Source organism: Astatotilapia calliptera, chromosome 23 (assembly GCF_964374335.1).
Source record: "Astatotilapia calliptera chromosome 23, fAstCal68.1, whole genome shotgun sequence".
Classification (NCBI taxonomy): Eukaryota; Metazoa; Chordata; class Actinopteri; order Cichliformes; family Cichlidae; genus Astatotilapia; species Astatotilapia calliptera.
Window position 1 is genome coordinate 11,915,163 of NC_137443.1, and position 16,374 is coordinate 11,931,536.

Genomic DNA, 16,374 nt, shown 5'->3' on the forward strand with positions numbered 1-16,374 from the left:
ATAACAGCAGTGTCATCCACTTAAAGTTTGCTCTGTGTCCTTGACCCATGACCTTCAGTGTTTTTGTTGTTGCGAAATTGTATAGTTGTTTCTGTGTACTTGTGCAGGATATGAGGGGAATCATTGTCAGCTCGAGGTGGATGAGTGTATGAGCTCGCCCTGCCTGAACAGAGGCAAATGTCTCGATCAGGTCAGCGGCTTTATCTGCGAGTGCCCAGCAGGTTGGTACACCTTCAGCTGTGTTAGTGCATTCCCCTGACTCATTTCTGCCGACTGAACCTGTTTTTAAAAACTAAATCTATAATGAATCTTATCAATATATTAATTTTGTTTGTTATGTTTCTAGGCTTCAGTGGGGACATGTGTCAAATAGACATAGACGAGTGTTCCAGCACGCCCTGTTTAAATGGAGCCAAATGCATCGACCGACCTAACGGATACGATTGTGAATGTGCTGAAGGTAAACGGAAATTGCAACATGTTTTTGACCCAGAAAGTAGTCGCTTAAAGTCAGTTGAGAGAGTAAGAAATTCCCCTCTACCCAGGCTTCACCGGTCTGCTGTGTGAGGAGAACATCAATGACTGCGAGCCAGATCCATGCCACTACGGTGTGTGTCAGGATGGTATTGCCACCTACACCTGTAAGTGCAATCCTGGATACACCGGCTCCATCTGTAATATCCAGCTCAACGAGTGCCACAGCAACCCTTGTCAGAACCAAGGACGATGCATTGACCTCGTTAACACCTACAGTTGTCGCTGTCTACCTGGAACCACAGGTCAGTACTGAGTGTGCTGCAAAGATTCTCCAGAATCTCATTTAATGGTGCAATGTGATAGAAATTGTGTCATGTGATATGTGGAACAAACACTGTGACGTTATTCATTGAGAAAAGCTTGAGAGAAAATGAAGTGTGATGAAAAGTCATTCTGAAATACGATAGTGTGGTCACCAAAGTACAAAGGAATGTAATCTTTAGAACGGTTAAAATAGTTGTTAGTCTCTTAATGGCAGTTGTAGTTGCAGCAGTAGCCGTTCACACTGAACAGTTTTAGTTCTCATTCCTCATACAGCATTTTTAGAAGTATAAATGAGCTCTAACTGTGCTTCTGAGCATTTCTAAATAATCAATTTCACAAATGCTGTTTAAGTCCAACGTCGTGTAATTGAGTCTTCTGGTGACTTGTTTAAATTGAATGAAAAGATCCCGGTCCCTCACATCTAGAGCCTCTCGTGTAGTTTGAAGTCTACAGTACTCTTCAGTGTAGCAGTCACAAGTCTCGGTCAGGCGGTTAAACCAACGTTGCTTTCTGGATTAGTAAGATCTTCATTGTGTTTTTACCACCCCAAGGCTTGGTACTGAAGTCTTGCATTCAGGCTTCATTCTGTCACTTCCCCTCTTCTCAAAGTGTTTATGTTATTTTGTTGTCCTTCGCTCTGTTCACATTTAATCATCATTGCTCTAATGCTAATCACTGATGTCACACTTTAAAGCACTCCTGTGGTCTAGTTTTATTTTTATATATATATATATATATATATATATATATATATATATATATATATATATATATATACATATATATATATACATATATATATATATATATATATATATATGTGGTCATATTTTCTCACATATTGCTAAATTCCTTTTTTTCTTTGGTCTCTTACCCCCTCTGGTGGTAACTGACATTCTGTCTATCTGCATTTGAATGGAAGGAACAAGGTTTTTGGTACTGACCAGTACAGTATCTGTGAAGAGCAAAATGATTGCATTGTCCAAGTTAGTTTTAAAATTTGTCTGTCCTCTACGTGCAAGCAGTCGGTGACTGTGGTGAAGAAGAGCTTCACGGAAGAGACAGTGTGAGGGGCATATAGAGACCACAAGTAAAAGGACGATAAACAAACTTACCTGATAGCAGTTTAGCTTTTTAAAATCCATATATACCGTATTTCCCGGACTACAAAGCGCACCTAAATATTAGCCGCACAAGCTAAAATCAGGGGAAAATCCTGTTTTGTACATACATTAGCCGCACCTGACCAAAAGCCGCAGGTGTTTCAAATGTTGACTTATCATATGTAAGAGAATATGCACAAAGGGAATTGTCAGGAAAGAGATGGCTGTTTGGAGACATCACTTTTATTAATATTTTGAAAAACAAGTTATGGGTACATATTTGCACATGTAGTACATAACAATAACCTACAGCACACCAGAACAATAGATTCGGCCTACCTTTTAGGCTCAGGTGCAGTGACACAGCTTTAACAAGAAGAAAAGTCAGTCATTCACCACCATCTTTCTCTTCTTCCTACGCACTAAAACCACCAAAGTCCTCTTCTCCAGTGTCGGATACAAACAGGCTCATGATGGCTTCGTCATCCACTCTTCTTCTCTCCTTCGTTGTCACTTTCAAAACCAAAGAAATCCTCATTGTCAGTGTCAGAGTCGAACACCCTCAGAAGGGCCGTGGCGGTGTCCTCCTCTCCATCATGCAGCAGTCCAGCCCTTCAAAATCCGTTGGTGATCGTGGATGTTTTCACACTTTTCCACGCTGTCAGAATCCACCGGTGGAGTTGGGCATAACTTGCTTTTTGGGCATAACTTGCAAGTTTATCGCCGCTCATCATCCACGACTCCCGCTGAACGCGTAGCGCTACTTTGAAGTTTGTTTTTCGCGCTACTTCGTACGGCACTACGTTGCCTGGCGGACGGACATGTGACTAACATACCACTCTTGAACCCCGATCCTTCCGCCAGGCAACGTAGTGCCGTACAACAGCGGAACACACAAAACAAATCGTCTTACGATATGACAAAAATCACGGACAATCCATAGAAAAGCCGCACCTGACTAAAAGCCGCAGGGTTCAAAGCTTGTGCAAAAAGTAGCGGCTTATAGCCCGACATTTACGGTACTTGTGATCAAAGGCTGCCCCACAGAACATGAAGTCTTCTGGGTGTGCCGGACGTCCCAAAACTGGTCTCAGGCTAAGTCACAACAGCCAGCTGGTTCAAAGATCGTAGATTTTATAACAGCTGCTCATCGACTTTTCCTCTAATGCAACTCCTTACTCGCATTAATCATCAGATTATTTTATTGTGCCACTTTTATATATTCTAGTGAAAGGATAAACTCTTAAACCCGACTGTTGTTACACGACATGAATTTGTCTTTGTGTACTTTCTGCTCAGGTGTGAACTGTGAGATCAATGAGGACGATTGTGCCAGCAACCCCTGCGTTCATGGAAAGTGCCAGGATGGCATCAACAAGTACAAATGTGTTTGCACCCCGGGATATTCAGGTACGTTTTTGCCTCATGAACATGTATAAAAGGCCTCAAAGCTGAGGCAGAATAAAGTGGCCTGAAATCATCACGTGCCCTTTTGATGCTACTAATTACCTTTAACTTGTTCTCTAACAGGATTAAACTGTGAAGACAACATTAATGAGTGCATGTCAAATCCATGTTTGAGCGGGGGAACCTGCCAAGACAAAATCAACGGGTTCCACTGCCTTTGCCCACCCGGCACCCACGGCCCTCTGTGCCTCTCTGGTAAAGACCATTGTGCTCATCAGCCTTGTCAGCACGGTCACTGTGTCGAACAGCAACACGGGTAAGTTATGTCTATACTGGTGTTTTGTGTTTTACATTATTGGGATAAGATACAGTCATTTTTATTATCGTGGGAATTTCATCCAATTAATTTTCTCACTACTGATAATTTGCACTTACTTCAGATAGATATGCAGGCATTGTTTTTTCCAGCTTGTCAGCATTTTTAAATGTAACATCTCTTCACATATATATATGCAGGAGCTAATGCTGTTACTGTGACATCTTTACTTTGTGTGAAGGTACCGCTGTGAGTGTCAGGCTGGCTGGGAAGGACAGCACTGTGAGCTGGAGAAGAATGAGTGTCAGTCAAACCCATGTCTGAATGGTGGCTCCTGTGTGGATCGACACAACGGCTACACCTGTCAGTGCAAACTTGGCTTTGGAGGTAAACGCCACCGCGATCTTTCGTTTTATATAAGAAGTATTTTAAAAATCTCCTCCAGTCTTTTCTGAATTGATGCACAGTGCAGAGGTTCATTTTCGTGCCTGTGTCAAATGCCTGTGCTCAGAGAAATTTCCAGTTTCAGCAGACTCTGTTTCTGTTGAGAAACTTTGCCGATATCAGCGAAACATCAAGTCTGACACGTTATTGTTGACTCCTCTTTGATCAGGTATTAACTGTGAGAAGAACATTGATGAATGTGCATCTGGCCCGTGTCTGAACCAAGGCGTCTGTTTAGATCTAGACAACGGCTACACCTGTCAATGTAGTCTGCCGTTCACAGGTCAGTGATGGCACATTTACTCGCTTGTAATGTCACAATTTTAAGCTGCTGTCTAGATATCACTTTGGAGAATATTTCCATATGCATGTTTTGATTATTACAAATCTCTGTGAAAATAGGTAAACACTGTGAGGTGGAACAAGTTCCCTGTGCCTCCCATCCATGTAAAAGGGGAGGTGTGTGCCATCCAACTCCAGATTACACCTCTTTCACCTGTCGATGTCCTAGCGGTTGGGAAGGTATGTGTTCGTCGGCATGCATTTGTGTGTGTGCTTGATGATGGCTGTCAGCCGTAATATTAGAACTACATTCCAATTGTTTTTGCTTTTTGTGTTTTTGTCCACACTTGCGTAGGTGCGCTTTGCAATGATGATGTAAACGAGTGCAAGAACAACCCTTGCAGAAACAGCGGTTGGTGCATAAACAGCCTGGGGAGCTACATGTGTAACTGTCTGTCTGGCTACAGTGGACACAACTGCCAGATAAACATTGACGACTGCTCACCGAGTGAGTTTAATTTGGTCACTTTATTGTCTTTGGATCCAATATCATCGTAACTTCCACCAGTCTTTTATTTAATTTAATGACGTTTAAAATAAATAACCATCAGCGGTTATTTAATAATAGCTCATAAAAGCCAAAGGTGCTCATACAGTTTGAGCCGTGCTCAGATGTGTGCTTGTTTATTCAGTAACTGGTTTAGTGAGCCTGTTCCTCCTCTCGTCTGTGTTCTGCAGACCCGTGTCTGAATGGAGGCTCTTGTAGGGACGAAGTCGGGAGTTTCGTCTGTGACTGTCGCCCAGGTTTTGAGGGAAAGCGCTGTGACGTTGAGATTAACGAGTGTGCCAGCCATCCCTGCAGAAACGGCGCCTCCTGCGAGGATTACGTCAACAGCTTTGTATGCAAGTGCCGACCCGGCTTTAACGGCATACTGTGTGAAAACAACATCCCCGAGTGTACTGAAAGGTAAGCGCCCTGTCGACACGAGAGATGCTGTCTCCCAATATGTGCGACCTGAGTACGAATACATACATATTTCTGCATCAGTAGATTTTAAAGACTTTCCCCGCCTAAAGCCCTGTTTTCTTTTTCTTCCTCCGTCCAGCTCGTGCCTCAATAACGGGTCTTGCATTGATGACATCGGTAAATTTACCTGCCGTTGTCATCCGGGTTTTTACGGTGAATTCTGCGAGTATGAGAAGAACGAGTGCGACTCTCAGCCCTGCAAGAACGGAGGCACTTGCACTGACGGTCTGGGTACCTACCGCTGCACCTGTCCCATGGCATACAGTGGACAGAACTGCCAGGTAAGTGTGCAGTGTGGGTCTGCATAATTCTGTAATTCCTTTGTAGGTACAAGGAGAGTTGACACATTTTAAAAGGCTAATGGGGTGTTGTCATTACCCCGCTGGGGTGCAGCGTTGACACCAAGTTTGTGAATGTGATAACTTGAGAACGAAGCTACTTATGAGCTTCAAATTGATACCATTGGTGCATCTACTTGGAGGCTGCTTCATTGCTTTCTGTAGAGCCACGACAGGCGGCCTCGTGCACTCAGATCTCTCATATTTGCTGTCTTGTTTTAAACAGTCGATGTCATCGAAGGGGCTGTGAGTTGTGCTGGTTTGTTTTTATGAAATGTTTTCAAAACCTTCTTTTTGTATGCAGAACTATGTGAACCTGTGCAGCCAGGTGCGCTGCCATAATGGTGGCTCCTGCTCACAGACAGCAACTTCCTGGACCTGCCACTGTCAGCCTGGATGGTATGGACGTTACTGTGATGTGCCCAACCAGTCGTGCCAGGATTTTGCCGCCAGGAAAGGTGAGGAAGTATTTTTTTGGCAGAGATATCAAGAGTGATAATGACCTACTGTTTATATTATTGCAAGGAAAATTTAAAATACTAAATGTAGCCCGAGGATTTTGTTACCTTCCTGCTTACAGTTTAATCACTGTAGTAGGCTGCCTCTGTACACGGTAAACTCATCATATGTGTTTGGCTGCAGGTCTGCAGTTGGAGAATGTATGCAAGAATGCTGGCCGGTGTGAGAATGTGGGAAATGCCCACAAGTGCCACTGCCAGCCAGGATACACAGGCAGCTACTGTGAAGACATGGTCGACGAGTGTCAGTCAAACCCTTGTCGCAACGGTGCTACATGCAAGGACTATCAGGGAACGTATGAATGCATAGTAAGTGCACTCTCAGCTTGATATGTGTGCATGTGTTGGCAGGTTTTATGTTTAGGTTCTATATGCAAACAACTGAGCTAACCTCTGTGTTTTGTTTCATTGTCCCAGTGTAAACCAGGCTACCAGGGGGTGAACTGCGAGTATGATGTGGACGAATGCCACTCAAAGCCCTGTCTAAACGGAGGAACATGCATCAACCTCATCAATCACTTTAAGTGCGCTTGCCCACCTGGAACACACGGTACGTGCACATAATAGGAGATTAGTTTAACAGCTGAGGAAGCTTTAAACTTAAAGTATGGACAGAAAGTGATGCTAATGTTTGAGGATAACCTTTCCTGCTTCTTTAGTTGTTCTTGACGTGGGAAAGGAAATGTTGATTGGATGTTGTACTTTTCAAAAAAAGTTTCTTTTGTTGGATCTAAAAATAAAACTGAGTGCAAATTAAATGCTGTCTGTTCTGTATGTCGTAGGACTCCAGTGTGAATTTAACGTGGATGACTGTGCCCCCAAGCCTGGCTCTCTGGAGCCTCTCTGTAAGAATGGAGGACAATGTGAAGACGGTGTGGGCGGTTACAAGTGCAACTGCCCGGCGGGGTTCACTGGTGACCACTGCGAGGGGGATCTGAACGAATGCAAGACTCGACCCTGCCACAGTCACGGCAGCCTTGACTGCATCCAGTTGGTCGATAACTACCAGTGCCGCTGTCGCCTTGGTTACACGGGTATTTTCACATTAACCTCTGAAAACAACACAACAGCACCACAAGTAATTTTTGCTGTTTTTTTTAAAAAGGGGACGAAATGTGTTTGTTTCCTCAGGTCGTCATTGTGAATCCATGGTGGATCTCTGTCTGTCCAGTCCGTGCCGCAACGGAGGCGTCTGCTCTATGAACATGAGCTCGGTGCACGGCTACAGCTGTTCTTGTCCTCGTGTAAGTTCTCTTTAAAGCTGGCTGTTTTCTAATGTAAGCGATTTCCTCTTTATCCCTCATACGGCCTTTGCAGCTCTTGTTATTTGCCCGTTGTGCTCATCAGCTTTTAATAACTACTGGTTTCATTCTTATTCCTTAAACACTCCTCCATGAGTTTGTCCTGTAAGTGCTGGTGATAACAGCAAATGGAAAATGGCAGGCAGCCATAAGGCTAGAGAAAGACGAGCCTTCTTTGTTTTTAATAAAGAAATCCAGATATTTCTTTGATTATGCAGAAAGCAGCAGGGAACAGTAAAAGGCAAAGGGGGTTACCTCCATTCAGCTTCTGAAACTGATCCAGTGTAGAAAATGAATAATGGGATGAATTACTCATGATAGTGGTGAGATGCTGTGTTTGTAAAGATGACTCAACTTCATGTTTCACTCTACATGCTCTTCATTTCACACACCAGCAGGAACATAATACAGCCTGTTTTTCCAGAAATGTAACCACAGGCTACAGATCAGTTATTCTACACATATATAAGTATTGCTGTACTTGGATGAGCAGGGTGAGGGATGACACTGTCACATTTCATAAGCTAGTTTGTCTAAAAAAAAAAAAAAGCCTATAAAAACATATAAATGTTAATGATTGTCTTTGATTATGCTGCCGTGTAGCTACGGCCACGGCAACTGTCACATCTGTGGCGTGTAGCATAACAGCAGGTTGGCTGTTTGTCGTTCTTCTGCCTGAACGTCAGTGCGTGCTTTTTCTCTGCACTAACCTCTTGCTCCCTGTCTGTTCTCATGCTTGCTTCAGAGGGCCACACCATGGCTCAGGTACAGTAGAGTAGCAACAGTCTTGTAGGAGAAACTAAATGCTTGTTGTAAAAGTTTGCCTGATAAAGTAATATCTACTGCCTTACTATCACACCTAAACAGCATGTTGTGTTTTATAGGGCTATACCGGGTTGGACTGTGGGGAAATGCAGGACTGTGCAAAACAAGGATGCCAGAATGGCGGGCAGTGTGTGAAGATAGCGTCCGGCCATCTGTATTGTCAGTGCAGGTCGGGCTTCAGCGGGCCACACTGCGAGGTGAGATGTCCGTTGCCCTGCCAAAATGGAGGAACCTGCGTGAAAGACCAGGCATACCCGTTCCAGTTGAGCTGCCACTGCCCGCTCTACTTTTCCGGACGATACTGCGAGAACAGACAGATTACGCCGACGCCCCGGAGTTGTCCGTACGAAGACTGTGAAAGGCAAGCAGGAGACAACGTTTGTGACGATCTGTGTAACAACCATGAATGTCGGTGGGACGGAGGGGACTGCTCGCTTCAGAGGGAGCCGTGGACAAACTGCAAGGCCTCTGTTCCCTGCTGGGATCTCTTTAAGAACGGGCGCTGCGATAAGGAGTGTGACAACCCCGGCTGCCTCTTTGACAGCTTTGAGTGCCAAATAACCTCAAACTCCTCCTGCAAGTATGTGACTCTCCCCTTGACTCTTCTGTAAACATGTGTTTAAAATCAAATCCTTACCTCTTGTTCTTGATTGTGATTTCTATGTAAGGTACGACCGGTACTGCGCGGACCACTATGGTAATAAAATCTGCGACCCGAGCTGCAATACGGAGGCTTGCAGTTGGGACGGCCTGGACTGTTCTGACATTCCTGCCAATTTTGCGGGCGGCACACTGGTTCTCGTGGTCCGCCTGCAGCCTAAGGAGCTGCTGGGAGACCTGAGGGGCTTCTTGCGCTACCTAGGAGCTCTGCTGCACACCAACGTTCAGGTGAAGCTGAACGAAAACAACGAACCAATGGTTCTGCCGTACTTCGGAGCACCAAAGGGACTGGGACAACATGCCCAGAGAAGCAAGCGGGAGCTGCACAAGGAGGTTATTGGGTAAGGATACGACAGACGCGTAATTTCTTGTCTGTGCATTTCTTTGCCAAATGAATCACAAATTTCTTGCTTACCGGCGACTGAATTTCACTTTTAATTGCACAGCTCCGAGGTGCACCTGGAAATAGATAACCGCAAATGTTCCCAGAGCCCCTCTCACTGTTTTTCAAGCACAGAAGAAGTCGCTTCCTTCATTGCAGCAGCCCACATCAAGGCTGACCTCCCTTACCCTCTAGTGTCTGTTGACAGTAAGTAAATCTGTCATTCAGAAATGAATGGAATATAAGTGCTTTATATCCATTTTCAAACTAAAACCTCTGTATTTACACTTGTCCTTGTACCATTCAGGCATTTCTTCCCCACCTCCACCTCCACCTCCACCACTGATGTTTCTGATTGGAGTGGCAGTGGTTGTTATTCTGCTCATCCTGGTGCTCGGGATGCTAGCAGCCAAAAGGAAACACAAACACGGCGTCCTGTGGCTGCCTGACGGCTTCATGGCTGCTACAAATGACAAGAGGAGAGAGCCTGTTGGACAGGATGATTTTGATATGAAGTGAGTTCACGTACAAATGAACACCGTGTGCGTAAAACAAGGTGGAGAGGTTGAGTGTGCTCAGGTGAAATATATGCTGTAATGCAAGAAGGTTGTTGTTGAAATGACCGCAATGAGCTTTCAGGGGACCATAGAGTATGACACAGATACAAGCAGGATGAGAGTCATTGTCTTCAAAGCTGCTTTTGTTTCTATATCAGGAATTTTAAGACTGATGGAAGCATGATTGATGGAAGTCAGAGTCAGAGATGGCTGGAAGACGAGGCTCCATCCAAGAAACCGAGAGTAAGTGAACAATAAAGACGTTTGGCGCATACGGAAAGGCTTTGGTCATTGTGAGTTTCACTCTGAGATCTGTTGCTTTTTATAGACTGAAGACAAGCCCTTGCTGCCCATCGCTCTGGACGGAGGTGTAGATCGAAGAGAGTGGACCCTGCAGCATCGCAAAGCTGCTGACATCAGCCTCACTCCTCCTCAGGCCGACCTGGACACTGATTGTCTGGACGTTAATGTGAAGGGACCCGGTAGGGGGACAAAAACCTTTAGATTTGATAATTTTTCAAAAATCTGTCTCGCTAATGAATCTTCACTCTTTCAGACGGCTTCACGCCGCTGATGCTGGCATCGCTGCGCAGTGCCGCCCCGGACTGCAGCCTGCATGGAGAAGAGGAGGAAGAGAGCGGAGATGAACCGGGACCGAGCGTCATCTCGGACCTGATCTCTCAGGGCGCGTCTTTGATTGCTCAGACCGATCGTACCGGAGAAACCGCTCTTCACCTGGCTGCCCGCTACGCCAGGGCCGACGCCGCTAAGAGGCTGCTGGACGCCGGAGCAGATCCAAATGCCCACGACAACATGGGGAGGACACCGCTGCACGCTGCTGTGGCGGCTGACGCTCAGGGAGTCTTTCAGGTGAGACGCCTCTGCGATCTGGTGCAGATCAGTGTGACGGCCAGTCGCGTTTTGTTCACTGTGTCTTTGCACCCTTTCAGATTCTAATCCGTAACCGTGCAACGGAGCTGGACGCCAGAATGAATGATGGCACAACTCCACTGATCCTGGCGGCCAGGCTGGCTGTGGAGGGCATGGTGGAAGAGCTGATCCACTGTCACGCTGACATCAACGCTGTGGACGACCACGGTCAGAAAACTAATCCTCTTCTTTGTCTGAAGCTTTTCGTATTTAATGTGTGAATAAATTCATTAAAGGATGTGAGTTTTAATGTAGTATGTTAGCAGGACAAGCATATCCCAACACAGGGACTTGCTGCGTTTACATTATTAGCTGTAATTTTAGCAGTAATAATAGTTTTCTAGCTAATGCGGCTCTGGTTCTTCTCTCATCTTCCCATCATTTTAGGTAAATCTGCTCTGCACTGGGCAGCTGCAGTCAATAATGTGGAGGCCACACTTGTGCTTTTAAAGAACGGAGCCAATCGTGACATGCAAGACAATAAGGTGAGATGTTTTGTTTTCATGTGCTGATTATAAATCACAACAAACACAAGGACAGTTATGAAATAGAGCTGTAAAGAAAAAATATCAGACTTTATTTGCAGAAACATATTTTCTCCCTAATATCTGTCAAAGATTTCAAAAGCTGCTCTGTGTTTGTTGTGTCGGCTGTGGGACACACCCTGTATGGGTTAAACTGACCGTGTAAACAAACTGTGGATCTGGTCCTGCTTTTCCTGTTTGTTCGTATTAAAATAGGAGCTCCTTACGCTGTGCTTACCGCTCCCTTTGCTTCTTTCAGGAGGAGACCCCGTTGTTTCTTGCAGCCCGGGAAGGCAGCTTCGAGGCGGCACAGGTTCTCCTCGACCACTACTCCAACCGCGACATCACTGATCATCTGGATCGGCTTCCCCGCGATACGGCTCAAGAACGCATGCACCACGACATCGTCCGTCTCCTGGATCAGTACAATCTGGTTCACAGTCCCCACAATGGGCCTAATCACATGGGTGGAGGAGGAAACTCATCTGTTATGTGTGGAGCAAATGGAGCAGGCTACATTGGCATGCGCCCTGGACCACAGGGGAAGAAGAGCAGGAGGGGCGGGGGCACAAAAGTAGGAGGTGTTGGTGGAGGGCCCAAAGAAATGAAAGACATGAAGGCTAAGAGAAGGAAGAAGCCTGCAGGAGGAGATGGGGCAGCTGTAAGTGCTGGGGTGGGAGCAGGAAATGGAGGAGGCACGGCAGCAGGAAGCACCAATGGCGTGAAGGCAGCAGGAGGCCTTCCAGAGAGCTCCGTCACCATGTCGCCCGTCGACTCCTTGGAGTCTCCTCACTCCTACGCAGGCGACGTTTCCACTGCCGTCTCCACCACGGCAAACTCCCCGCCCCTGCTGAGCAGCCCCACCTCCAGACAGATGCTGCCCCCTGTCAGCCACATGTTGGGACAGCAGCAGACCTGGGTGAGCATGAACAAACACGGATACAGCCCCATGTTCAGCCTGGTTCCTCATCAGATTCCGGGATCCCACCCCGGCATGGCCCAGCACCACGGCCAGGGTTGCAGCGTCGGGCTGACCCCCATGAACGTCACCGTGACCAGGGAGCAGCTGCCACCCATCGTCACCTTCCAGATGATGACTCCCGGAGCAGGCCAGACCATGCTGAAGCAGCCTCAGCAGGGGCAGGTGCAAGTCACGCAGTCCCAGGGTCAGAACCAGACTCAGAGTCACTCCCAGCAGGCTCCGGGGCACCTCCACTGCACCCCGGGGATGATATACCAGATCTCTGATCAGATGGCCATGGCTCACGGGCTCCCTCACACCCTGCAGCACCCACACACTGTCGGCCACGGAGGCCACGCAGGGATCGAGGGCCAGTCTCGGGCTCTGCCCTCATACCCGACCATGCAGAGCCCGGTGGATAAATACCCAACGCCTCCATCGCAGCACAGCTACACCACAGCGGGCTCGGAGGGCACCACGCCCAGCCACTCTGCCCACCCACCCAGCGAGCACCCGTATCTCACCCCCTCGCCGGAATCCCCCGACCCCTGGTCCTCCTCTTCCCCGCACTCCAACTCGGACTGGTCCGACGTCACCACCAGCCCCACCCCTCTGGGGAACTCCCACCACACACTGCCGTCATCACACCACACACACATTCCAGAGCAGGTGCAGCTGCAGCCGCAGTCGCAGCAGATGCCGCAAGCGTCTCAGCAGCCTCAGCTCGGAAACATGCAGGTGTTTGCGTAGGCGGAAGAGGAAGAAAGCAGAAACCGACTGACTTTGGGGCTTCTGTGTACTCATAGTAACACAATCAGTACGTTCTCACGTCTGTCTTTAATCCCTTATTCTTCTATAATAATCAATCACCTCTTATGTTATCTTCTCTTTGTACTTCAGAAGACTGTGTATAGTTTCTTAAACATTTTTGAGTAAAAGTCTTTTGGAGTTTTTCTCTGATCGAGTTCTTCTAAGTCCAGTGAGGCAGCCTTTGCTCTCTGCTGGCTGGATCAAGACTTTTCATGTTTTGGCACCAAACACATAAACTGATCATCGAGGAGCTTCTGACCAGCTGGTGCGAGATTAAAAAAAGACCGGCGAGAAAAGACTGGGCACTTCCTGCATTGAGATCGTCCGTCTCTGTTCAGTGTAATAAACCTGCCAGTACTAACACCTCATTGAAACCATTCACTTTAATACGATGGGTCATATTCAGTGGATATTTTTACTCTCAAAGGAAAACCACGTTTGTTGCATTCGTGCTTTCGCTGGGTTAAAGGGGAGCGCCACTGAGAGGCTGCTGTACGATCAGAAAAAACAACAAGTGCATGTAGCAAAGAGGCCTGCTGGGCGGTGCTGCATGGGTCTGCGCTTGTCTTGTGAAAGTTTTCAAAGTATTTCAGAGGTTTGATGAAAGTAACATCTGCTAAACATCAAATATCTGCCTGCACACTTCAAAAGGTCAGAAAATGGAGCTCCACCTGCACGCTATCGCTGCAGTCCTCGGGTGGTGTAATGAGAGTGTGCGGTTGTCTCTCTGCAGGTGGTACAGCTGTATTTGAGTAATTAATACTGAAAAGCGTACATTAGTTTGTCACCAGATTCAGTATGTTGTATATGAAAATGTACAGACACTCCGAGCATCTTCTGCTCGTTATATTTGAGCTTAGCATGTCTTTTGTTTTGTTTTTATATGAATACGGTGCACACTTCCTGTATAATTCTGAATCTCGCCGAGGCAAATCGCCACGTCTTTAAAGTGCCTCTGTTATAAATAGCGTCTCTTCCAAAGTTATATAACCATAGCTACAATCATTGCGTCTCCGCACCTCTAACGGTCGTAAATCGTGCGTAGAAGGAGAAAGTCACTTGTCTTCTTTCTTAAGGTCGATGTTGAGCTTTTATGTGGCTGCTGTGTTTAAAACAAAAAAGGACAATCGTTCAGCGTTCAGAAAAATCTCACATACCAAATTTTGTTTTATTCAGCCAAAAATATGAAACCTGTGTCCAAACTTGTCATTTGTTGTTCTTGTTTGAAAAGTCAGACACACAAAAGCTGCACCTTTCTGCAGAGTTGTATTTGTAGACCCAGCCTGAAAACTCCCCAAATCCACGTTTGTACGAATGTAGGGGCGCTCAGGCATCAGATAACTTTTTTTTGTATGAATCACAGCAGCTCCAGTGCATATGCAAGGTTATGAGGTCATGTCTATATTCTGTATATAAAATGTTTTTTTTAAGTTTACTGTACTCTTCTCTGTTAACCAAATAGCCCGTAATATACCTGCAATATGAAGTAGTTGTTACCGTGTTTGTGTGTTGTAGAACTAAAACTGATCAAATCTGTTGGATTAAAAAAACAAAACAAATGATCGAACGAATGCTTTACTGAAATAAAGCCAAGATCTCCACACACGAGTGCACGTGCTGTCTTGTCCTGGAGCATCTTCGTGTCTCGGCAGGTTTTTACAGGTGTGTCATTTGCAGGTGGATTTTTTTTTTAGGGCCTCCATGTTAGACCTGGTAGATGTAGCATCGTGTTTTTCGCTCTGCCTGGTAAATCTGCCATTTCTGAAGGTTAAACTTGAGTCAGAGGCTTTATTGTTTTGTCCTAATTGATTCAGGCTTCATCTGCATGAATCCTCTTGGTAAGCGGTAAATGGATGCTATTCATATAACACATTTCTGCTCCTACTGAGCACTTAAAGCCACGTGTATACAGTGCTTTTCTTTATGCACACATGGATGCTCTTTAATCCCTCCTCAGACGCACAGTGCAGACGTTGTACTGCCAATAAAGCACAAAGGTTTGAACAGTGCCTGGGATTTGGATAGAGTATTTTCATATAATTCACATGTATTTATGTACTGTTGCATCACTACATAAATACACCAAAGAAGCCAAACTGAGTCATTTCTGTCCTTTAAATCTGCATTTGAAACTACAGCAGTGTCTCTGGGTACTGCTCTGCAGGTCAAAGGCAGGGAAGTGGACATGCAATGCCTACAGATAATTAAGTTATAATACTTTTGCTTTTTACAGTTACACAGATCGATTGAAAACACGATTGCATGTAAATGAGGCATTTGTGAAATGCTCATAAACAGGGCCCCAAACATCAGATAATAAACACAAAATACAGCATTTTGAATTTTATATAACCAGGAAGAACAAAAAGACTTTATGCACAAATCCATGCAACAAGTACAAGATATGAAAATAAAACACAGAAACAATCAAAATGTGTAAGCTGCACTGTCAATAAAGGATGAATACCTTAAACAAAAGAAATATTAACACGGCCTGAAGTTACTGCATCCAAGTCATCTATAATCACCTTACATTCCTGAAGTTTTAGTTGACTGCAGATTATTCGAGGAAGGCGCTGCAAACCTGAATTCAGTGCGAACCTTTGGGACAGATGAGTGAATCCTGGGACTTTGTAACTTCCAACATTTCTCTGCTGAATGCAAACCAAGAATAGGCTTTTAAATAAGAAGATCTCAGTGGTGGTGACATAATCACTGGTGTAAAGACAGATTTAGAGAGCCTGCAGAGGTCTGTGGACGTCTGTAGGTCACAGTAAAACTTGTAAGATATTAAGTGTGTATTTCTTTTCCTCTGTGTTATACGTCTGTCTCTCCGTGTGGCATTTGCATGTCTGTGTGGGTTCTCTGGCTTCCTCAGACCAACTGCATGTCAGTCCAGACGTGCAGTCGGGAGGTTATGTGAAATGCACTCGCTTTCTGCATGTTCCTTTATGGCTTACAGACACACACACTAACTCATACCCTACCACACTTAAACACACAGACACGCACCAAATCTCATCCAGGAGATACATTACTGTCAGGAGTCTTTTTGCTTCCTACTAATGTAAGAATCCTTCCAAGGAGACAGATTAAATTCTATTACATGCCTCAGTGTGTTTCTATGTATATACTGTAGTTTATTTCATTGGTAGCCTGTCCAGGATGTACCTGGCCTCTCACCCTAT

General features: G+C 45.6%; 1 protein-coding gene across 2 annotated transcripts in view; it reads left to right on the forward strand.

The window, feature by feature from the left end:
* Nucleotides 1-14,789, forward strand: part of notch2 (notch receptor 2) — a 42,557-nt gene extending 27,768 nt beyond the window's left edge. For both annotated transcript variants that reach the window (XM_026160039.2, XM_026160040.2), the window contains exons 10-35: nt 108-221; nt 347-460; nt 546-779; nt 3,204-3,314; nt 3,435-3,627; nt 3,869-4,014; nt 4,241-4,354; nt 4,474-4,593; nt 4,709-4,861; nt 5,092-5,320; nt 5,460-5,661; nt 6,023-6,176; nt 6,361-6,545; nt 6,654-6,786; nt 7,019-7,270; nt 7,368-7,480; nt 8,422-8,942; nt 9,031-9,363; nt 9,469-9,611; nt 9,712-9,919; nt 10,120-10,204; nt 10,290-10,443; nt 10,518-10,831; nt 10,912-11,059; nt 11,279-11,376; nt 11,675-14,789. In XM_026160039.2, the coding sequence (XP_026015824.1) occupies nt 108-221; nt 347-460; nt 546-779; nt 3,204-3,314; nt 3,435-3,627; nt 3,869-4,014; nt 4,241-4,354; nt 4,474-4,593; nt 4,709-4,861; nt 5,092-5,320; nt 5,460-5,661; nt 6,023-6,176; nt 6,361-6,545; nt 6,654-6,786; nt 7,019-7,270; nt 7,368-7,480; nt 8,422-8,942; nt 9,031-9,363; nt 9,469-9,611; nt 9,712-9,919; nt 10,120-10,204; nt 10,290-10,443; nt 10,518-10,831; nt 10,912-11,059; nt 11,279-11,376; nt 11,675-13,126 (6,023 nt within the window). In that variant the 3' untranslated portion in view covers nt 13,127-14,789. The remainder of the gene's footprint in view (nt 1-107; nt 222-346; nt 461-545; nt 780-3,203; nt 3,315-3,434; nt 3,628-3,868; nt 4,015-4,240; nt 4,355-4,473; nt 4,594-4,708; nt 4,862-5,091; nt 5,321-5,459; nt 5,662-6,022; nt 6,177-6,360; nt 6,546-6,653; nt 6,787-7,018; nt 7,271-7,367; nt 7,481-8,421; nt 8,943-9,030; nt 9,364-9,468; nt 9,612-9,711; nt 9,920-10,119; nt 10,205-10,289; nt 10,444-10,517; nt 10,832-10,911; nt 11,060-11,278; nt 11,377-11,674) is intronic.
* The last annotated feature ends 1,585 nt before the right edge of the window (nt 14,790-16,374 follow it).